Below are 25,701 nucleotides of genomic sequence, written 5' to 3'. Positions count from 1 at the left end.
GAGTAACATAAATTGTCATTCAAGCCATATTATAATACAGTCATGGTAAACCAAAGACAAGCAACATCGTCCAGGAGGGACAAACCCTAGGTTAGGGTTTCATGAAAGAGTCGGTTCTTCATTTTTGTTAATCGAATATAGCGGATAACCCAAACAGAGGCCAAAACAAGTTCACATGCATTCCATTGACAGCATCTCGAGTCAAATAAAGCCACCAGACAACAAAAGACCGACCATACCAGAACCAAAATAAGACCCTGACTGTAAACCGACAGGACTTAGACACCAGAGCCTACCAGGAGGAAAACTGTTACTTCGAGAGCCAAAAATCGCAAAGGAGTCCAAGCTCCCAGGTCGAACCATAGACCTGCAAGGGTAAAGCAAGGGTTTGGTTAGCCATTGTTACGGAAAGATCAGGAGGAAAGAACAAAAAAAGAGGACAAATGGAAACCCTGGCGTACCTGAGTCAGTTGGACCGAGAAGCTGAGGAGTTGAGCCACTGACAAGCTTACAGAACCTGAGACAGAAGGCGCATTCTGGTTAGATTCAATACCAGATGAAGAGAGGGATAAATCAAGGAGAAGAATAGTTACCTGTGCATAGTTGCCGAAGCTGTTCACCCTGTATTTGTGCTCGAATCACCAACAAAAGCAGTGGGACTGCATTCACAATATTAAAATATTGACCAAAGCCGAGGGACTTACAACCAAGAAGGAGCTCGCGCAGACATACCTCTGGAGCCCTGACAGGCTCGAGCCACAAAAGAAAACCACAGACCATCACACAGACAAGCTCAAGAGACCAGTTCACGTTTGCAACCGCAACCGACAAAGGGACAGAGACTGCCATAAACGTTCGAGGAGGAGCCATACAGGGGAGCTCTCAAACCCTCACCAGACTGCACAAAAGCGGGGAAGGGTCGTGAATGACCGGACCACCGAGACATTTTGGCAAGAGCGAACGAAGGAACCAAAACTGAGGCTGGTAGCTGGGCCATAAATGCCACATTAAAACATTCCATTTACCAACGAAAAATATCCATTGCCACATCACATACAACCGCCGGCATAACAAACCAAATCCACCACATCACAAAAGTCGAAAACCAAGTGTAAAGGAGAGCTTACGTGTAAAGTGCGGGCCCGTGTGGGCTGGGCTACATCAGGATCTTTGCACACAAAAAATAAATTATACAGATTATTGTGAACTCAAATCTTTGTTCTGTAAGACCAAAATTCGACCTGGCATACGGTGAAATGTGAAAGTTTCACCCACAAACGATTATAAAGCTTAAACATGTGCAATTAATTAAACAATTATAAATCCCTAATCATTTCCAATCAACTAAATTGATTTTAGCTTTTTGAGGAATCACGTGATCCATTGACATTTTATTTATTTCCACGAATAACAGTTTTTTTATTTAATTGTATATTTTCTTGATTTGGTATATCATTATCATATACAAAATATTTAATATATGACCAATTAAACTAATTTGAATAAAATATTTAATATATGATTAATTAATTTAATTTGAATAAAACATTTAAGAGATGAAAAATTAACTTAATTTGAATACATTTTTATAAGGTATTTTAAAAATAATTAAAATTTGGATTTTTTTTTTTTATATTAAAAAATGATTATTTAAATAAATTAGTATATTTCTGAAATAAGGGTGGGGAAGATAGAAGAGGAAGAAGTTAAATTTTTGTTACGGTTAATTTTTTAAATATAAGTAAATGTATTGAATGCAAAATTAAAAATTTATTTAAAACAAGAATGCAATCTAAAGTTAGAAATTATGCTCTAGAAAATATTGCATACGACATTATAATTTGCATTGGTCAATGTTAAATTAATAGGCAAATTGAATCCTATAGTCTTGATTTGAAAGGAACTAATAAATTGGGATGTCTACACATTTACAATTTCACTCCTACATAAATAATGGTGAGAAGTAAGTATATTTATTTACATCTTATTCTTATATGTTTTTTAATGCAAAGTCTTGCTTAAGTTATGGTGGGAAGTAATCGATGAATTAAGTTACCCCCCACAAAATGCCAATGAATCATATATCTACCAATTTCCCTGTAAAAAAAAAAAATTGGAGGGGCAAAATTTTTGTCTAGAAATGGAATTTGTTGAACACTTATAGATACAACACTGTGCAACTATGTCTTCTATTGCAATATAAAATTTGGGTCGCGCCTTGTCATAAAAAATCAGTGCAAGTCCACCTAATTTTGCAAATACAAAGTATAGTAACTTGGACAATCATTTCTCATGCCATATTGCAAAATAATTGTTTATATAAAATAGTAATATGTTCTAAAGACGAGCTATAATTAAATGATGTTATATCTCCATACATAGTTTGGAGCATGAAGGTATTCCTGGCATTTCCCATTTTCATTTGTTAGCACTTCAACACCTCGACCACTTTTCCCTCTTTTTATATAAGATGTACTACATTAAACAAACAAGTATGCACATGGTCATATCATATTCTTTCAACATCTTTGTCTCTTCCACCATCATTGTCATTTATATTACTATGATGATTCGAGCATATATTTTACATGTCATCCATGGACTTTCATAGAAAGAAAGTATCCTTGAATCTTTGTGTTGACCATTTGTGGTTGTTTACATGATTCATTAACGATTAATGTAGGTGCTAAAAGATTTAGACCACTATATCTTTTATATAAATAATAATAATTAAATGTATTTTGTGTTTGATTCAATCAATTAGATTTAGGTGAAATTTCATGAGGGTTATTGGATTTTTAAGGTTTTATTTTGTAAGTTGATGAAGTTTATAAATTTATGATAGAAAAACCCAAAAATTTGCATTGTTAAGGGTTGGTGTGAGCCAGAATGAGTGTGATTCCTAGTATAATTAAGTCATACTTTTTAAATCATGGATTAGTCTCACAAATCACAAATACTTCAACAAATTAAAATAACTAAATTATTTTAATCTTAAAATTAAAATATTTAATATAAATAAAAAATCAAATTGTTAAGATAAATGTTAAATGGGTATCTAAATGAAAAATCATTCAAAATTATGTATTTAGTTAAAAAATAATAATCAACCTAGTACATAAAACATTTAATTTATTTGAATTTGAATTTTATAATAAAATAAAAAAACCAAATATTTAAATATTAATATATTTAAAAATATTACTTCACCTGTAAATTTTAAAATTTAATAGATGTTTCACATATCAAATCAAATCAAAATTAGTGCATTAATAACATTAATATTTTATGGTACCTTGATGGGGTGTTAACTAAGACACTATGGTTGCATAGAAGGATGTGCCAACCTCACAATTGTCTCTTCCTCGTGATGGTGTGGCAGAAGGCACTGAAGAAGTGCATGTTATCTTACTAGTGGAGTTATTATTTTATAGCTTCAGGTAGGGCGATGAATGAGCAATGGTACAAGTTTAGTGTGAGAGGAGGTGAGGACAGCTCTCAACCTCCACTATTAGTTTCTTCCTGTTGAATTTTCATTTTAATTTTCACTTTCAACGGAAATCTTTTATGGACAATCTATTTTCTGGAATGTGTTGGGCTCCTTCTTGTTCTAATGAATTTTAGACTTTCAATCACAAACTTGCTCCTATTGTTGGTTTTAAGACATGAATTTGTTATGCTTACTCTTGTAATTGTTTGTTTGGGTGTTTAAAGGTAATTTCTCAGTTTTCTTGTTTAATTGAGTCTTTAGGAAATATTCTCAATCTTTGTGGGATATTACTGTTATTTGGGAGCGTTGTCCATATTTTGTGTCTCTGAAGAATTTAAAATTTCTAATTGTAGCTTTAGAATTCAATTTATTTAGTCAATTGCATTTGGTCAATGTATCATGAATCATGCTCTTACTAGTAGTTTTTAGGGTTTAGGGCTTTGTCATAGTTTCTTTGTGTCAAGTATTTGTATAAAGGAATTTCACGGGTTGTTTCTAGGTTTTGTAATGACCCTGAAATATGGTGAATTTGAAAACATTTTGGGTTATTCTCATGTACTTTGGAAATTAGGTGATTATTTAATTGTCTTTAGCTCAAGAGTTTAGGGTTCTTTGTATCGTCTGTATTCTTGCTTTATAGGTAGAAGTTATGTCAGTGTTTTTCCTCGGTGTTCATTTTCAAATGTACTCATGCCTCTTATGAGAGAGAAATATTTTTTTTTTCCTAACAAATTTTGGTTGAATTCTCTTATGAAATTTATATTACACATTCATGGGCCCATCCTTAAAGTTTTTCAAATTTGTTTTATGCAAATAATTTTGCATTAGCGCAACAACCATGCAACTATGGAATAATTGTTTGCCTTACGATGTTTATATAAGGCAACAACATTAATATGTGCTTCGACAACTATAACATAGTCCTGATGTAACATGGTTCTTAGGTACTTCACTTCGGGTGCATTATATACACGTTTATTTATTTTACCGGACGCCGGGATATATCTTTCCAATGTTTCCACTATGTAAGGTATATGGGATTATCTTGGGGTTTGCATGATTATATTTGGATAGTTTATTGGTCACATCATAGTTGCGAGTAGTGATTAAATTCGAAGAATTCGTTTTAATTTTAATTAGAAAGATATAATTAATATCTTTTTTTATAATGAAAAGTTTAAAAAATATATTTTTCAATTCATAACGTTATATAATTTTAACCTTTCATTTTCAATCAAAACTAGATTGAGTAGAAAATATCACATTATGATAATATAGTCAAATATGAAAATGCACTTTCATATAATAACAAATTTTATAAATTGTATTAATTTTTTTTCAAAATGAAATAGTACATTCCATCCCAAAACAAAGAGATATTTAGTATTTTTTCCTATTATATTTCTTGTATCTCCAATTGTTGTCCTTACACCATCTATCCTGAACCTATTTTAAATAACAAATGTGTCCCAAAAACTTAAATGACTACTTAATCAGTAAATGTGCTCTTCTCTATCAAGGTAAACACTTTTGACTTCTACCTTTTGGTTTTAATGTCCTTTTGAGACCTACTTGGTTTATAAGACCTTTTCTCACATAATCAGAACTGAACATCCTATTTAATCAAAGATTTGGTTGAAAACTTTGACTTTTTTCTTTTTTTTTTCAAAGATGTAGATTTTATATCTCAAGGGCTTGCTTATGAAACCTTATGGCTTCATTTTAATTTAATGGGAAATAAAATATCCCCCGAAAATATTAACCATTTATGTCTCTAATTTTATTTCTAATGGGCTATAACTTGGAGACTCTATGAGGAAGTGTCTTTCTTCTTTTGTAGCTTGTATTGCACTTAGCCAGCTTATGGTATCCATTAAATCTTTGCCTACCCCATGTGCTTGGTATTTTTAAAATCAATTTTCAATGGATTCTGACTATTGATATTAGACTTGATTCTTAATATTTATTCTCTTTTATATATTTCAAATATGAATGTTAGATTTCCTTTAGAACTATCGGATGTTGAGCATGACTATCTTGAAATTGATACCAAATCTTGAGCACTATTATTTTGAAATTGATGCCTTTCCATTTGAAAGGGTATTAACATGGAGCTAAATCTTGACGGGAAGATGTTGAAAGAATAAAATTATATTTTTCATATTAAAAAAAGAGGGAAAATCCAATTTTTAAATTTCAAGTTTTATTCGTAACTTTGTGCCATGGTATAAAGGCTAACTAGAAAGACCCACATCAAGATGGGTTTTTCTACTTTCCAGGGACCTTTTTTTTCCTATCATTTTTCTATTGAAATTCAATCCTGTAATTTGACCACAACAATATTGTAGTTTCATCCATTATGAGGTATGACTATAGAGATTTTGCTGGCCTCCAGGTTAATCTAGAATATCAAAATTACAACCTCAATAACTAATTGTTCAAATTGCAGGTTTTTTATTGGTCAAATTCAGACAAGGATAGGGCATTTTAGCTAGCATGTTGACGACACCCTTTCAAAGACTATGTTAATGTTTCCAATATTTTGGACCCTTTCGGTACCTATTTCATGTAGTTTCCGATTGCTAATTTCTATTAACGAGGTAGATTGGGATAGATTGCGATGATAAAAACATTCATATACATCCAATAGAGACCTCAGAATCTGTGATGAGAAAGTGGATATCAATTAAGCATGAAGTTATATTTGAGCACTGAGCTTTGCTTATTCAAAATAAAATAAAATTTGGATGATTCCAGCTTAGAAATTAGATGCACAATTTATAAGGAAATATTTTGTAACAAGCCACATTGGCAGACAATGAATTCAAGTATTCCCATAAAGGAATCCATGTAATTGAATAAACAAACTCTCCTGGCACAACCTCCAAGAAAATCCAACATGTGTGATAGACAAATGAATAATAAACACTTATTATAGGTCAAATGACTAGGATTTAAACTCTTGAGATTTACATGGACAATGATTGGCGTCAAATGCAGTAACGATGAAAGGCTTGTCTGGAGCGTCAATTAGCCGCGACTCTCCTATTTCCAATTCGACAAGCATTCCCTCGTCCAACTATGAAACAAAGAAATACAATCTCTGCGAAGTAATATATATCAACATAAATTCCCACACTATGTATGTCGGTTGCTCGACCTTTAATAACAACGTTTCAATTCAATTCCCAATTCAGTTCATTGTCTGGTTTGGAATTTTGAGGCTCATTCTGCAAGGCCTTTGCTCTATTACAACAAACCGCTCATCTCATCCTTTTTAGGCCTTGCCTTGCATTTAAGCAATTGGAAAGTTGAACATGGTTGTTTGTGATTCTGATATTGATGATTGTAATCCTATTTCCAATTCGACAAGCATTCCCTCGTCCAACTATGAAACAAAGGAATACAATCTCTGCGAAGTAATATATATATATATATATATATATATATATATATATATATATATATATATATATATATATATATATATATATATCAACATAAATTCCCACACTATGTATGTCGGTTGCTCGACCTTTAATAACAACGTTTCAATTCAATTCCCAATTCAGTTCATTGTCTGGTTTGGAATTTTGAGGCTCATTCTGCAAGGCCTTTGCTCTATTACAACAAACCGCTCATCTCATCCTTTTTAGGCCTTGCCTTTCATTTAAGCAATTGGAAAGTTGAACATGGTTGTTTGTGATTCTGATATTGATGATTGTAACGGTCAGGGGATTTATAGAGGCTAAAGAAACTATATATGATGTACTGAAGAAGAATGGCCTTCTCGAGGGGCTACTCCCTATGAGGGTGAAATCATATGCCTTGAATGATGGCGGTCAACTAGAGGTTTACCTGGAGAAGACCTGTTATTCCAAGTTCGAGAATTAGGTCTACTTCGAGAAAATGATAAGAGGGAATCTTAGCTACGGGCAGGAGAATCACTGGTGTTGCTGGTGTGGAGTAGTAGGAGCTCTTCCTTTGGTTCCACTTTTATATGTATATCATAGCTAAAATTATAAATATTGGGAATTAATGGCGATGAAGAAGGATCTGTTTAGTGAGGGAGGTATAGTAGACTGGGTACGAAGCATGTGATGTCATGCCCCAAGTTACAACCCTCTTCAACTTTTCTGCATCAGTAAAGCTGTCTTTAACCTGTCTTCATAGTAATTGTTGCCTTTAACATGTCTTCGTAGTAATTGCTAAAAAAATGACGGTTAAATTGTTGGTTGTGTACTCTGTACATCTCTAAAACAAGGGAACCAGGGGTTAAACAACCAGGATATACGACAATTTATCCCAACCTCCAGCCCTTCCTAGGACATTTTGTTATATATATATATATATATAAACCTTTATGAATAAAAATCTACATTTTTTTTATGCTCAATTTTAATTTTTCACTTCTGGGACATGCTAGAGCCCTCTTGATGGGCTCTGACGTGTTCAAATTTGATCCCTGGTTGTGAGTGGTTCACACACATGTAATGTTCCATGCAGCTAGCAATTGAACAATCTCGACCTCCAATTTTTCACCACTTCAACGCTATCGAGGATACAAAAACACTAAAATTTACTTTGATCTTGACGGTTTGATCTCTACACTTGGTTTAATTTGGATCTAATGTTGAAGGTTCATTTGATCATTTCTTGGGGTAACCACCTTCAGGATTTGCCACTTTGTTATTCATTTTCTTCCTCCACTAATAGAGAGAGAGAGGCTCTACATGTACATTTATTTTTTCGTAGCATTTTGGACTTTGCCTCAACTTGGATGGCCTTAATCCAATTGTTTTAGTGTGACTTTGAGATTTACTAGTCCAATGTGTTGATGAAGGGTTTCATCAGTTGTTTTTCTTTGAAGGTACAATTATTTTTTATTTACCAGTTAAATGGTTACTCTTAGTATTATCGTCTTAAGTCTTATCATAACTCTTCCTCTTTTTGTTTGCATGGTCTCTTATCGGCGTTATAAGAATTTGAGTGGAGAGGCACTTCTGGATGGGATTGTTCTCACTCATTCCTCTCACGGTGACACCCTTTGTTGGAAAGAAATTATATTATATGGCCTATTCTATAATTTTAACTTACATGATTAATATATGTGGTAGGTTTCCTTTATGTTGCCTTGACAGATGAAGCACGAGCTTATCTTATTAGGTATCCCTTATTGTGGCTCCATACAAGTGGTTATTATCATTTTAATTAAATTTATGTTTTTTCTTGGCATAGGGTTTATTGCTACCAAAAATGTCTATTGGAAAATTTTCATAATTTTTATTTTCTTATCTGCGCAACCCCCCATCAACTTCGTTATGAAGTCTCCCTCAACCCCCTTTCTTTCCAGCACTGATGCAATTTTACACGATCCATTCCAGGTTCTAAAATCTTGCTTTGTTTTTATTTTTATTTTAATGTCTCCAAGACCATTCCAACTATCGACCCGGATCTGGGTTTTCAAGGATGCTCATTGTTCTTATATATATTTGAAATGAAGTTTACCCTATAAGGGTTACTATCTTCAGTTCATCGTTTTTAGCTTGCCGTGATTAGGTCATTTGTTCGGCTGTATATATATAAATAAATAAATAAATAAATATATATATATATATATATGTATGTATGTATGTATGTATGTATGTATGTATGTATGTATGTATGTATGTATGTATGTATGTTAAACAATATTTCTTGTAATTTGGCTGGTCGGTCATTCTTTCACAACATCTGAATTTTTAGTCAATGATACAGTTATTAAGCTTTTGATTTCATTTTTTTCTCCTTATGAAAGTATAAATATTTATATGGCCTTCCAATCTATTGACCCGACAGTTGGGTGTTGTAGATATTATAGATATTTTTTTTTTCTATTTCTTTAATAAATGTAATCAATTTTGTGTTTTCAATGGCCTATGGAAGATAGTGGTATAGTGTTGGGTAAAACTATTCTTGTTTATTTATTTATATTTTACATCAATTTCTCCAAACTGATTCTGTAACGATATTTTGTATTTCCATGTTTTAAAAATGAATATTGTGTAGAGATAAGGTTTAAGCTATTCTCACGGATATTTATTACTTCACTGTTATGGTCATTATATTTTTTCTTTCAATTGGTTATGCATGAGATCTCATATATCTTTCTTGTAAATATAAATGTTTTTATTACTTTTGACCTAGAAACCCTCATGGGACCTGTCATGGGACTCATTAGGGTTCTATTTTTTTTTCTCTTGAACTGGGAACTATATCATATAGTTGAATAATTTTTTATCTGATAGTCTAGAGTACTATCCCCAATTTCCTAATAAACATATATATTACAAAATATTAATTTCTCTTCTAGGAAACATATATATTACAAAATATCAATTTCTTCCTTGCATATGTCTTATGTTATTTCTATTCTAGCAGAATTAACATTGTTTTCCAAGTTCAGTCTTACTGAGGTTTACACAAGGCCACTGCATAATATATTATGAAACCTATTGGCCTAACTTACCAACCTTGTGTCACCCATCACCTAAAAGATAATATTTTAGTCATTATCTTGTTGGTACTTTCTTTTATTTTTCATAATTTGTCACCTATACCTGCACACCTACAACATACTCACACACACACATTGTTCTAGACATAAACATCCATACATAACTTTTACTTCCATATTAGACATTCACTAAAAATATAACTCATTCCGAGTTTTCATATTCTCTTACAGAAACAAAAGCCTTTGTCAAGGAACTTATCTAAATATTCTAGGGAATATGCAAAGGTCTTTCCCCGTCCACCCAACCATAAGCTAGTTGCTTGCCTAGCTACCCCCGAGCTTCTTCCCTCCCAAGAGAGTCAATATTTTTCTAAGCAATCATAGGTGATTTCTATGTAACCCCAAGCAGTTTCCTACTTTCATTTAAGGGTTTTCACTAGTATTTATCTCTCACTGGTGTTATCAAGAAATTATTCTCTCTCTCCCACAATAACCCTCTTAGAGAATACCAAAATCATGATATATATTTCCAACTATCTTTCTTTCCGGTCCCTTATTTAGTTTTCCAAATAAATAGCATTTCTCTCTAGCCATCTTTATTTTCTGCATTACCCTTTCTCTTCTCTTTTCCTCAGAGAGTGAATGAGAAATAATGAGGAACTTTTCCTTTTTTTGTTTCCCTTCTTGACATATAACTAACTTCCAAAATACTCTCTCACTATTAGGGAATTAATCTCATCGAATATCCCTTTTCATATTCTCAAGAATATTAATGTCATAAATTTTGTTGCCTTTTTCTTTTAAACGTACAACACATATATTCTGGGTAATAATCAAAACATACAAATTCTATAATTCTAAGTATCCAATTTAATTGTAATTCGACTTAACCATAGAGTTTTTGAATCACACCACCAAAGATATTACATCTAGCTATGTTTAACGAAATGCAATTTTATAATATATTACAAACTCTATATCTTTACTTTTAAAATACTAATAATTTAATATCTTTATAGTTTCTTTTTCCTCGATCAAACTGACTAGTTTTCTGCGAGCCCACATGTGGCCTTTTAGGTGCACATGTTATAATGAGAAATCCCATTTTGGCAGTCCTATTAATGCATTCATATTATTTTATGAATGAGAGAATTGGGAGAATTGTATTTCTATATCATAGTACTTATTAATTGCTATTTTGTATCGTTACATCGTTGTTTATGACTTTTCTAAATTGAATTGATGTGGTAGTATTTTTTAATGATAATTAAAATAATATAATCTAAGAAAATGTGATTACCATCATCAATAGTAATATAATCATAGAAAAGGAATCCAAGAGATTATATCTCATCATAATCTTATGGTTACACGAAATAGATGTTATGATAATTTAAAAAATGAAGCTCTCCCATGCGAAAAGTAAAATGTTAAAAAATAAAATAGCATATCATCTAATCTCGAAGTAAGAATTTTTGTTCCAAATAAGCAGTTACTCATGGATTTTATCGATTGATCAATATGTTTGGAATTGATATGATTGAATCTAGTAAGGGGTTCTCTAGATCACATACACATTTCAACAAAGTTAGAGACTCTAGGAGTTTCCTTTGGAGAGAGGAAAAATTGAATATTACAAACAATAGGAGTTCCCTATAAGGAGATTCAAATGCTCCAAAGGGTTAGTCTAGTCCACCATTCCCTCATTCATTAAGATGATGGATCATGTAGTGATAACAATTTAATTATATGTGCGTATTCCTCTGAACACACAACATTTTTGGTTATCTCTATATCTTCTTTTTCCCATATCTCAGGCAGGGATTCTCTAATGTTGTGAATACTTTCAATGGAAAAATATGCTCCCTTTGTTGGGCGGAATTTACCACCTGTTGACAGTTAAGGTCAATATTAAAATTAGATGAATATTCAACCAATTATACGATTTTAAACCTCTAGTTCAACCGTCGTTGAACTCACTGCGTGAGAAGTTAAACAAAGCAAACATTAGTAGAAGAGAGATCCTTCCAGAGCAAATTGAAGACTTTTGTAACTGTTGACATATCCACTAGATCACTCACATTTTCTTTATCTATTGGAAGTTGATTAACCATTGACATGTACACTAGATAAGGAGCATCATTTTCTTCCTTTGATCGAATTGGCTTTTGATTGGTGGAAAGAGGGATGCTAATGGAGTAAAAAACATACAACATGTATAGAAATTTGAATTCTTAGGTAGCTTGAAGCCAAAAGGTTACAATTATTGGCAAACTAACTTTACCAATATTGGGAGCCTCTCCTCTTCCTTGGCCTTTAGAACCCAACTGCAACTCCAAAATAATTTTCATTAGAAAGAGCGAAAAATGAATTTCGAGAGGAGGCATTCTTTAATTTTAGTAACCCAACTATCTATTGGAAAATTGTAATATGGTAGCTTATTGATTCAAATTTTCCTTAAACTTAACAATTATTTGTGAACTTAGATCATCTTCTTGTATTTGTTTATTAGATATTCTTCATCAAACAATTATCAAGGGCAATAATAGTAAAGACAATGAACACAAAGATTGGGCTCCAAGCTAGGGGAAAACTCCTCCAAGGGGAAACCCATAAAATATTCTCTTCTTATAGAATCTTCTTCAAATGAGACAACAAAGATTCAAACCACAAGGTCAAAGCCTCCTCCTAGCACCAAGTCAACCCTCCAGTATGACCCTCCAATCAGGTCAAAGTCACACCAAGTCAACTAGAGAGAAACGCTTATAGAAATACTCCAAACTCATAATTTCAGCCCCCAAATACAAAATTTCCAACTTGCAGCGACACAACTTCAACAATTTTGGTCCCTACAACTTAAACCCCTACAACTGCACTACAAATTCACACATGTAAGAGAGAACTAGGGAAAAACCTTGTTTTTCCTTCCACCAGCTCTTGCATCTCTCTTCCTTTCTTTCCTTGAACTTTTTCCTAAACTACACACTTAAGAGAGAGCTCCTTGATATTCGAATTGGTGAGTGAATGACGTCAAAATAATTCTATTTATACTCTCTTATGTGTGTCAAATACCCCTCTCTTGGTTGATTTGTCTTTTCTTGGGACGACTTGGTCTAGGAGGCTTATTTTGACCATTTTGACTCAAAACAAATTCTTTTACAATGTACATCTTGCCCAAAAGGGTCTTATAAACATGATGTTGACTCTCTTGACTCAATACAATAAATCCTATGACCTAAAAAACCCTAAAAGCATGAAGAACATTCTTTTACCTAGAAGACCATCAATAAGAAGCATGAAACCCATGCTCTAAAATAATAAATTTTCTTTCTTATTTTGTTTGTTACATAAGATATACATATTGACATGAGTCCAAATACAATTATGAAGACCGAAAGTAGTTACATTTTCCAACACTCCCTCTTAACTAGGGAGGTATTCATAAAAATACAACTCGTACAACATCATTCTGAAACTAAAGAGTGCTCATAAGAAGAGTCAAACTAATAAGAAAAATTGTAAGCATCATCATTATAATCAGTAATGTCATTGAGGCCTAACTCGACAAGCTCAACTTCATTCAGTACATTATGCTAGAAGGCTTTACGTGAAATACCACAATACCTCTAAGACACACACCCCATCCAAATGTTCACCGGGCATGTCCTTTTAGGAATATTCTTATCTTAGATTTCAGACCCTTGAATCCTCAAATAAAATTGGTCCTCTTTGACTGCTTCTATTTTGGATACCCCTATCCTCAAACAATGTCAGTACCTTTCATTTCTTGTATTTTATCCTCAAGGTAACCATAAATTCTTATCCAATACTCCACCATTCTCCCTCCATGGATTTTACTCAGACTTACAGTTGTCAGTCCTAGTCAAGTGCATGACACATGAAGAAGAGAATGCGTATGTTATGTTTTATCATAACGCCCTCTCAAGCAAAGAAGATATCCCTATTCCCCATGTGGAATAGATCCTTTCTCCTTCATAGATATCAGGAGACTTCACACTTCTTCTAAGGAATTGAGGTGATCCTTTCTATCTTGTTTTCATAAGAGTATCAACTACCTATTTAAGGAGATAACTACATGGTTCATTCCTTCCTTGGTATCTATGGAGCCATTCTCTTCCTTTAATCTTATAAAATGGTTCATATCATTATATATCACATTTTTTTTTTATCATCGAGCCTCATATATCTTCAAGCCAAACATTGCTCCCTATAAAATTTACCTTCTTTGTACGAACTTGAACTTCAGGTTGTCTTCTACCAAGATGAGAACATCTTGAATTCATAATTTCCAAAATCGCAGTTGAACTTGCGTCAACAGTCATCATATATTCCTACAATATCCTTCCAGATAGCAAAACAACATGTTAACCAGATAACCAATAAAAAAATATTAACATCATATTTACCTCATCATGATGTCTTTCTCATAAAAATATCATCCTTCAAGATCAACATCCTTCCACATGATCCATCTGCACAAGAATCTTCCTTCATGCATCAGAGTGCCCAAGGATTTAACTTGATTACCAAGTTACCATTTTTCTTCATTGGATATGTTGTTATTAACTCCCAATATTTCTTCGAGAGACTATACTAGATGTCTGATGAATATTCTATATAATCTAAAAATAAAGTCTTTTAATTCATTCTATAGTATATCAAAAATTCTTCTTTCAAGCATCAGACAACCATATTGAAGATTTACCAATATATTTTTATGACCAACTTCTTTCACAAGATTATGTACATATGGATCCTATCCTAGAAAAAAGTTACTTCAAATATGCATTCTTAGGATTCCATACAACCATCTAGCCATTATTCTTAAATGAGGTTGCATCTTATATTTACAAAAAAATATTTCTTTCCCTAAGAGACTGCAACTTGACCAACTCCATTCCTTCATCCTTTAAGAGTATTGTTTCCATACTATATGGAATATATACCAACCTAGTCATAGTTCTCCTTCCAATAACCTTCCAAAATGATGGTTCTTATAGGATCTTGACGATCCTTCTTAGCAGAATGACTACCTCTAACATAATGCTAGACAATGCTTGGATGAAAATTATGCGAAATGGTCCCAATCTTCTCATTCTTGTAAACTAGATTATTCTATCAAAGCAATATAGTCACGTAGATTCTAATACTTCTACTATCACATGCTTCTATCTATGATGCCATGTTTTTACAAAAATCAAAACTCTTCTATAGTAAACAACAATGCATGCTATTCTACTAATAAAGGAAAGACAAAATTTATAAATAACCTGTCATAGTGGAGGCCTTCTTCAATAGTAAATATCTTTGGGATCTTCTCCTTTTGGCTTCTTCTCAGGTTCTCCCTTCTCTTTAGCTATGTGAGCCTCACTTCTTTCCATTCTCTTGTTGTTCTTCCTGTTAGGACAATCCCTCTTGAAGTTTCCATACTCATTACATCTAAAGCATTGAACCTTGGAAATATCTACTTTCTTCTTGAACTTTCCAAACTTTCCCTTGTTCAACTTCTTAGTGCTTGCAATGAAAGATTGATATTTTTCATCTAATTCAGTGTCATCCTTTGACTTGATCCTTTTTTCTTCCAATATGGATTGTGCCCATAGCTCATCAAAAGGTGTAGAATCCTTATTATAGTAGATGGTAGTTGCAAAGATGCTCCATTATAATGGAAAATCATTAAGTATACAAATGGTCATCTCAAAATTAGAAATAGTTTCCCCAAGCTTGTGTAATTGATCTCTTATTTGTGAAACCTTCATTAGATATGAGTCCATGTCTTCATCCCTTGATTTCATTATTCTATATATTTGGTTCCTTAAGGAGATATTCTACCCTAATGTACTTATAGAGTACAACTTCACCAACTTGTCATACATAGCCTTTGATGTATTATAATCAACAACGAAAGGAACTAGATTATCTTTGATATATTCAACAATAATTCTTTGTTCCCTTATCTCCTTTTTCTTATAATTTGATAATTCTTGAGTCTTATATTTGGTAGGTTCAATAAATTTCCTAAGAACATACTCCATAATCTAATGTTCTATGAATGTCAGGTCAAACCTCTTCTTCCATGTAAGGAAGTTTTCCAAGCCAACAAGCTTATTTCCTTCCTTGATAAAAGAACCCATTTGACGTGAAGAGTGATACATAGAAAGATAATGTGATTCTTATCAATAAAGAACCATTACTTCTTTGATGATATCTCCAATTATATTAATGCTTTAAAGATATTCAAAGAGACTCCAATGATTCCCTAGAAAGATGTTTTATAGGATGTATTTAGCAACAACTTCAGATAGTGATGAATGATACCAAGATTTCTTGATGTTAGGCCCCTATAATACTAGTGATTCCCCTATTACTATTGTCATTGTATCCCTTATTGTTATTATTGTTCCCCTATTGTCCCCATATTGTTATTAGTATGCCCCATAGAAACCCACTATTGTTATTTTTGTGCCCTTATGTTATTACTGTTACGTCGGCTTGATTATATTGTGACCCCTTAGACTCCTATATATAGAAGGGAGGTTTAGTCATTTGTATCATCCAAGAATTGTTCATTTGTGTAATGTAAAGGAGGTTCCCCCCTCGAAGAGGCTGAATTCTAAGGCGTTGATATATCTTTTCTATCTTTTTGTGAGTTGGTTTCCTAACGTTTGGTATCAAAGTTTTGGATTCTAGGGTTTCGCTGCTCCAAACAGGCCATCGTGGAATTTTCACTATAACTATTTTTCTGTGACATTTCAGAAGCTACAAAAAACCACCCATTTGAGCCGAAATCATTTTGAACTTCGGGTCCGAATTTTAGAGCTTGTCTCGCTATATTTGCGGAGATATGATCATAGGAAGTTAGGGTTTTTGCAGACTCCCGAATTACATTCCAAACAGGTGACCGGGGGAAAATCATCATAACTTTTTTTTTGAGAATCATATTGAAATTTTGTAAGAAGTTTTAGAAAGAGGACGACTTGTAGTTTTTTTTGTATTAGTTTCAGGTACTAAGGTCAGAACAGTGACACGTGGTAGGTCGTACATGTTCGCTCTACTGAGCTAGTCTATAATCCGATCACCGTGGGAGATTTGGCATAACTCTTTCTTGGAGAATTCAATCTGGATCATACTTGAGGGGTTAGAAAGAGGACTCAAAGGGCTACCGCAGGATACGATTTCAGATATTCAAGATCCACAGTTACAGAGATACAACAAATTCAATATCGAGCTTTTACAAAGTGAAAAAAGGTATGTAGTTTTTTTTAAATTTTGCATAAGATTGGTTTGAAAAATTAGTTTGAAGGAATTCAAAGGGAATAGTGAAGAATTATTAGCATTAATTAATGCCTCGAAGAAAGAAAATGGAAACACCTAGTAAGCAACCTGAAAGCTCTAGCATGACTCGTGAAGAAGAGGAAGAAATGCAACATGATATATCAAGATTACAAGACCAAGTACAACAAATTTCACTCTCACTAGAGGTAAATGAAGCCAAGATGAATGGCGTGGAAGCTAATATAATGGCATGCAAGTTAAGATGGATGGTGTGGAAGCTAAGATGAATGGCATAGATGCTAAGATGAATGGCATGGATGATAAGATGGAAGAATTGAAGATAAATTTGAATAAGTTGCTACAAGAAATGGTCACTAATGGTGAAAGGATAGTAAAGGAAACTCACGATGAGAAAAAAAGAAATGTTAATCATGATTTCGTAGCCTATAATGTTGGATTGAAGACCCACCATGTTCCAAAAATTCATATGAGGAAGTTTGATGGCAAGGATCCTAGAAGATGGAGGAATTTTGTTGATCTCCATAATGTGCAAAACACACAAAAGGTACGTATTGCAACTTTATATTTGGAACCAAATAAGTTTGCATGGTATTGATGGATTTTCTCTCATAAGAAAATTGTCACTTGGGAAATTATTACGGAAGAAATGATAGTACATTATGAGGATACAAAAAGAAACACCTTTTTTTAGCCAATTGATAAATCTCAAACAAAAGGGTTCAATGATGGAGCACATTGAGGACTTTCAAAAATTGAACACAAGGGTAAAAGGTATTCCAAAGAAGCATAGGATTGCTGTGTTCATAGGGACTTTAAAGGATAATATCCAACATGAGGTTCGCCTTTGGGAACCTAATTCATTGGAGAAGGCATTCAGGTTAGCAAGAAAAATGGAAAGCAAAATTATGGCAACCAGGAATCCTACCACTCACAACTATAAAGATGGAAGTGTTGTTGCCCCTAGCCTTCCACAACCTACAAGGTTGACAACACAACAATTGGAAGAAAAAAGAGCAAAAGGGCTTTGTTACAGTTGTGATAGAAAATACACTAAAGGTCATAAGTGTGCCGAGAAGAAATTATTCTACATAGATTGTGAAGAGGAGAAAGAAAAGGAACAAGAAATGTCAAAAGAATAGGATATACTCCAGGAACAAACCCTAGATAAAGAAGAAATGAATCCGACCATATCTTGTAATGCATTGGCTGGAATTGCCACTCCTCAAACTATCAAGATAGAAGGACATATCAAGAAGAAAAAGGTAATAGTGTTGATTAATTTGGGAAGTACCCATAATTTTATTCATTGTAAGATAGCAAAGGAATTGAATTGCTTCCTATATCCAGCACCAGAGTGTCAAGTGATGGTTGCAAGTGGAGGAACCATAAATTGCTCGGGAAAGTGCCATAATATCAAGCTATCCATGGGAGAATATGTATTGAATAGCCCAATGCTTTCCATTCCAATGGGTGGTGCTGATGTTGTAATAGGAGTCCAATGGCTACAATCCTTGGGTACAATAGATTTTAGTTTTCAATAACTTTTCATGAAATTTTGTGCAGAAGGAAAGGAAGTTGAATTAAGGGGTATTGCAGGGAAACCGGGAAAGATAATCAGCTCTAATGGTATGACAAAGCTTCTAAAGAAGGAACAACGAGGTGTAATTGCACAATTATGTTTGCTAGAGGTTCCCACATCGAAATCATCTATTTCTCCAGATCTCAAAAATGTCTTAGAGAATCGTTCCAAGGTATTTGAGACTCTCAAAGGTCTCCCACCTATTCGTGATCATGATCATGCTATTCATTTGATTCTAGGAAGTGTTCATCCAAACATCAGGTCATACAAATAACCCTATGCCCAAAAGAGTGAAATTGAACATATGGTTGCAAAAATGCTAGAGGCTGCTATAATTCAACCTAGTCAAAGTTATTTCTCTACTCCAATAGTATTGGTGCACAAGAAGGATGGATCATGGCGCATGTGTCCGGATTATAGGGAGCTCAACAAGCTCACTATTAAAAATAAATTTCCCATTCCTGTCATTGATGAATTATTGGATGAATTGCATGGATCAATTTACTTCACCAAGTTGGATCTTCCTTCAGGATATCATCAAAGTAGAATTAAGACTGAAGACATTCTGTAAACAACATTTAGAACTCATGAGGGTCATTATGAATTTTTGGTCATGCCTTTTAGCCTTACCAATGCACCTTCTACATTTCAAGGTTTGATGAATTCCATTTTCAAACCCTTCCTTAGAAAATTTATGTTAGTATTTTTTGATGATATACTAATCTACAACAAGTCTTGGAAGGATCACGTTGAACATGTTGACAGGGTGCTCAAACTATTGGAGGAGAAACAATTATATGCAAAAAGCTCCAAATGTTTCTTTGGAGTAAAAGAGGTGGAATATCTAGGTCATACTTGATCCGGATTTAAACAGGAATGCAATAGGTTACAGAGATAACCATAAATACAGAGATGCGATAACCATATACACAAAGATGCAGCGGAAATAATACTTCATTTCATTACTGTAAAATACTGAAATATGCTTACAAACAGAAATGGAAAGAAACCAGCTAGGGCGATGGTAGCTTATCTCTGAGAAGAGATGTGGCGGCTACATGCCTCTGAACTGTTCTGAACTGAGTTACAATGAGGCTCTAAGGCCTATTTATTGTTGAGAAACAATGGAAAACCCTTCACATTCCAAAACCTAACCCTAGAAGATGAAACACCAAATTGTGGGCCCCGTTTGGGCAAATTGGTACATCAATTTCCCGGGGTCGTAACTTTGGCATACGATCTCCGTTTGACGCGCACGATAGCTCGTTAGAAAGATCTATCCGAGTACTACCACTTTGGGAGGCAACATCAATCCATGGACCCATGTTGCCCCAGATTCCCAAAAAAACGTCGTTTAGGGCCTCAAAACGGCTCCGGAAGTTCAGGACCCGAAAAACTGCTAAAAATAGTAAACTGTGCTACAATTAGGAAACTGAAAAGACTGAAAGAGACAGTTGTGGGGGTCCAAATGGGATAGGTGGGTGGCCAACAACATCCACCTGGATCATTCCTCCCCCCTTAGGAAGCAATGGTTTCCATTGCGTTGAGTTCCTCCATCTGCTAAACTTGTCCTGCAATCTCTGATGTGTCCAGTGATGGTGGGAAGCATGGTCGACGATGGTCCATATTGAACATTTGGTGCAGGCGAAGGAATGGAGGAATGATGTGCTCCAAAGCATTGTTCCCCATAGCCTTGGCACTGTTGTAAGGACCATGTCAGAGTGGTCTGAGCTTCTGATGGGTTCTGGTAAGGCGTTCTTTCTGTCGATGCAACCAGACTTTGTTGCCCACCTGAAACTTGTGTGGTACCCATGTAGGTGAGGAGAAGTTGTTCCTGTGTTTTGTCATGACCGTATCCCTTTGCTGCTGCTGCTGCATGGAGGAACCCTTTGCAGGGGTCATGGATGTAGCAACGATCTTCCCCTTATTTTGGGAGTGCACTAGACAGATGAATTTCCTGGTCTGTGATATGAGCTTGCTGAATTTCTTGGTAGTGATCAAAGATGTGGCAGTAGGTGGGGCTACCTCCGGTATCCTGTATAATGAATTATTCAAAGAAATAATGACAGCACGAGGCCTGGAATCATACACAGCATGTCGCCTCCACAAGTATGGCTGGCCTAATAATACATCACAAACATCCAGAGGTGTAACATCACACAATACCTCGTCTATGAAGGGTTTGATGCTGTAGGGAAGGCGGCACTGCTGGCGAACTTTTAGATCTCGTCCTTCGTGAACCCACCCGATACTGTATGGCTGTGGGTGCGGTGTAGTCGTTAGGCACAACCGCTTCACGACCTCTGCTAAAATGAGGTTCTTTTGGCTGCCACTGTCGACAATGAATTGCAGCGGCGAACCCTTCACCCACATCTGTGAGTGGAAAAGGCGCTCCCCCTCTTCTAGATTTGCAGGTTCATTCTTCTGGATCTTGGCAGTGGCAACAGTGGCGCTGGGATCCGCATCAATGATCTGCTTCCCTTTGCCATTCCCCTTGTCAGGTTCTGGCTCAGGGTCAGAACATGCATCTGATTCGGAAGCCTTCAACTCGGCCACCAGGGACTGCTTGGTCCGACACTCACTTGTGTTATGAGTGGGACTCTTGTGGAACTCACACCACTTTCCTGTGTCCTTCTTCGGCTTCGTGGTGTTGTTCTTTTCTTGTGGCTTCGACGGGTTGCCTTGGGTCACCCCGCCTTGGCTTTGTCCTTTGGGCTTCGGATTTGCAGATCCAAAGTCTCGCTTCTTCTGTTTGAACTTTTGCTCGATTTTGACAGCGTATCGGTATGTTGTGCCGAGTGAGGGGATGTTCAAGAACACCATCTCTTCCTGGATGTATCTGTGCAGGCAGCCACGGTATTTGAGTACTAGATGCAGCTCAAAATCTTTGATACCCAACTGTGTGCGAAGGGTATGAAAAATGTTTGTGAACTCCAGCACATCTTGGTCTCGTCCCTGCCGCAGTGTGGTCCATTTGATGTATTTGTCCTCATAGCTTCCGACAGGATAGTACTGCTCCTTGATGGCATCCCAGAAGTCATTCCAAGTGGGCGCGGCTGAAAATAGTGAGCATGTACTTTCATCCTTCTGCTCGCAGTAGGTTTCCCACCAGTCCTTGACGTGGGGGGCTGCTTTGAGAAGAGCGAAAATGATCTTTTCCCGACTTGAAAATTCATGAACAAAAAAATACCCATCTAGCAGATTTAACCATTTATCTACGGCATCTGCGTCTATTTGACCCTCGAATATGGGGATTTCAAAATTAACTTGTACCTTGAAGGGTGTGGCATTTCCAGAGTCACTGTTGGAAGCCGATGCGTCGCCTCTGGGTAGCCGCTGAAGTATTTGCGCAAAGGTATCCATCATCGCGTTCCTTTGCCACTCGAGCGCTTCTTCGAGCAAGATTTTGATAGGATCTCTTGCCCCCTCGTCTTTCTTCTCATCCGCCATGGGAGGCCGTCGGGATTTGCGAGGCTGGTCTTGCAAAGGGTCGACCAGTTCAAGCCCTAACTCCTTATATCCCGACCTCGTTGGGGACATGCAAAGAAAAGCAGAGAAAAAGCAGACCGCTCTGATACCACTGATCCAGATTTAAACAGGAACGCAATAGGTTACAGAGATAACCATAAATACAGAGATGCGATAACCATATACACAAAGATGCAGCGGAAATAATACTTCATTTCATTACTGTAAAATACTGAAATATGCTTACAAACAGAAATGGAAAGAAACGAGCTAGGGCGATGGTAGCTTATCTCTGAGAAGAGATGTGCGGCTACATGCCTCTGAACTGTTCTGAACTGAGTTACAATGAGGCTCGAAGGCCTATTTATTGTTGAGAAACAATGGAAAACCCTTCACATTCCAAAACCTAACCCTAGAAGATGAAACGCCAAATTGTGGGCCCCGTTTGGGCAAATTGGTACATCAATTTCCCGGGGTCGTAACTTTGGCATACGATCTCCGTTTGACGCGCACGATAGCTCGTTAGAAAGATCTATCCGAGTACTACCACTTTGGGAGGAAACATCGATCCATGGACCCATGTTGCCCCAGATTCCCAAAAAAACGTCGTTTAGGGCCTCAAAACGGCTCCGGAAGTTCAGGACCCGAAAAACTGCTAAAAATAGTAAACTGTGCTACAATTAGGAAACTGAAAAGACTGAAAGAGACAGTTGTGGGGATCCAAATGGGATAGGTGGGTGGCCACCAACATCCACCTGGATCAATACTATATCTAATGAAGGTGTTAAGGTAGACCCTAGAAAAATTAAAGCCATTAAGGAATGGAAAATCCCCACATTCATAAAGCATATGCGAGGATTTGTTGAGTTGGCAGGGTATTATTGCAAGTTTGTTAAGAATTATGGGAGAATAGCAGCACCTCTAACAACATTATTGAAGAAAGATGCATTTTCATGGACTCTAGAAGCAACAAAGGCCTTCGAACATCTTAAAGAGGCAATGTGCGAAGAACCGGTCTTAGCTACGTCGGACTTCACAAAAACCTTTATTGTGGAATGTGATGCTTCGGGATATGGAATTGGTGCTGTTTTAATGCAAGATGAAAGACCCATTGCTTTTGAAAGTTGTCCAATCAAGGGAAAGTATTTACATAAAGCTATTTATGAGAAGGAAATGTTGGAAATACTACATGCACTTAAGAAATGGCGACCCTACCTAATGGGAATACACCTCAAGGTAAAAACGAATCATGATAGTCCTAAATACTTTTTAGAACAAAGATTATCCTCTGAAGAGCAACAAAAATGGGTCACAAAGATGTTGGGTTATGACTTTGAAATCATGTACAAAAAAGGGAAGCAAAATGTTGTGCCAGATGCACTCTCAAGAAAGGATGAGGATGTGGAAGCACTGTTGGGCGCCATTTCTATTATCCAACCAGATTGGATAAACGAAGCAAGGGAGGAATGGAAGAATGACGAAGAAGTGTGGGCACTCATTCGAAAGTTACAACAAGATCCCAGTACATCTAATACATTTAGCTGGAAAAATGATTCGTTATGGTACAAAGATTGTTTATACCTATGTAAGAATTCCCAACTCAAACAAAAGATTCTTATGGAATTTCACACTTCTCCCTTAGGAGGGCACTCAGGATTTTTAAAAACTTACCACAAGGTTAAGAAGGAATTTTTTTGGGATGGCCTTAAATAGGATATTCAAAAGTTTGTGGCAGAATGTTTGGTTTGCCAACAAAATAAAGTTGAAACAATTAAGAGCCGAGGTCTATTACAACCTTTATCCTTCCAAGCCAACGTTGGTAGGAGGTTTCCATGGATTTTATCACAGGTTTACCCAAGACCGAAGGAAAGAGTGTCATCATGGTGGTAGTGGACAGACTTACCAAGTATGCACACTTTTGTGCATTATCACATCCATTTAAAGCCAGTATAGTTTCTACTGCATTTATGGAAACAATTCAAAAGCTACATGGAAACCCAAAGATTATTGTAAGCGACAAAGATCCCATTTTCACTGGAAATTTTTGGACAAAATTATTTTCTTGTCTCGGTACTCAATTAGCTCATAGCTCATCTTATCATCCTCAATCTGATGGGCAAACTGAGATAGTAAACAAATGTTTGGAAGGATATCTTCGTTGCTTTGTATCTAATAAATGGACACAATGGGTCAAATGGTTGCCTCTGGTTGAATGGTGGTATAACACCTCCTTACATACTGCAGCAAAAATGACCCCATTTTATGGCACTTTATGGATATCATCCACCATCCATCACATCATATTTAAGAGAAAATTCTAAGGTTCAAGCAGTGGAACATCACATCGAGCATCAACAACAATTTCTCCAACTCTTAAAGGATAACCTCACGTTGGCGCAGAATAGAATGAAACAACAGGCAGATCAACATCACAACGATAGAAGTTTTTATGTAGGTGACTGGGTATTCCTAAGGCTACAACCATATAAAATAATGTTCGCCAAGAAAGCTAAGAAGGATAATAAATTATCACCAAAGTATTATGGTCCATACAAGGTGTTGCAAAAGATTGGTACTATGGCATACAAATTGGAGCTTCCTGTAGCTTCCCGAGTGCACCTAGTTTTCCATGTTTCACGTTTAAAGAAGGTTATAGGTGACAATATCCCAGTTCAAACAATATTTCCAGAACTTGATGAGGAAGGAAAAATCATATTGGAACCAGAAGCAGTCACTGAAATAAGAACTCGACAGCTACGAAATCGATCAATTTCGAAGTATCTCATCAAGTGGAAGAATTGTTGGGTTGTGTTATATTCTTTCCACGACTAACCTACGTAGTCAAAAGGGGGGTTAGAGGGGGGCGGTAGCCCCCCTTCGTTGTGCCGATTGCGCAGCGGGGGGGTCACAGGGGGGGCGACAGCCCCCCCTGTCCGGGGGGTTTGAGGGGGGCGGGTAGCCCCCCTCTACGGGGTCCGGGGCAGCACCCCGGGAAAATTTTTTTTGGACCCTATATTAGGTTGGGCGAACCTACCTATGGTTTTGTGCATGATTTTCGCACATGGTATTGGACGCGATGGTTTTTCGGTCCATGGTATTGAATGCTTCGGCATGTATAAATATGTATTGTAACATTGAAAGGAACATAATGAAAAATCAAGCTGGTAGTCCCGGTTTTGGGATCCAGGGAAAAATCTCTGTGCATATGTGTTTTATGGGTTATGCTCTCGCATTGTTTATTTTCTTTGTTTAAGAATTTGTATGCAGGTAATTTCTGTACAGGGTTAAAACCTACAAGAACTTATCCGCTGAAGATTCCACATGGGAGGATAATAATTTTATACAGAAGCA

General features: G+C 35.8%; 1 protein-coding gene across 1 annotated transcript; it reads right to left on the bottom strand.

Annotated features, from left to right (window-relative positions):
• On the bottom strand, positions 1 to 949 carry LOC149213573 (uncharacterized). Its single transcript, XM_089390776.1, has 3 exons — positions 594 to 949; positions 462 to 517; positions 1 to 367 (listed from the first exon to the last, which is right to left on the bottom strand). The coding sequence occupies exons 1-3, from the start codon at positions 868 to 870 to the stop codon at positions 311 to 313; spliced, it is 390 nt and encodes a 129-aa protein (XP_089246902.1). The 5' UTR covers positions 871 to 949; the 3' UTR covers positions 1 to 310.
• Between the last annotated feature and the right edge of the window lie 24,752 nt (positions 950 to 25,701).

The sequence above is a fragment of the Pinus tabuliformis genome, chromosome 1_1, assembly GCF_031772625.1.
Source record: "Pinus tabuliformis cultivar Carrire ecotype Pingquan chromosome 1_1, CPIR1, whole genome shotgun sequence".
Lineage (NCBI taxonomy): Eukaryota > Viridiplantae > Streptophyta > Pinopsida > Pinales > Pinaceae > Pinus > Pinus tabuliformis.
Note: the sequence above shows the minus strand (reverse complement) of the source record. Positions and strands in the feature narration are given on the sequence as shown.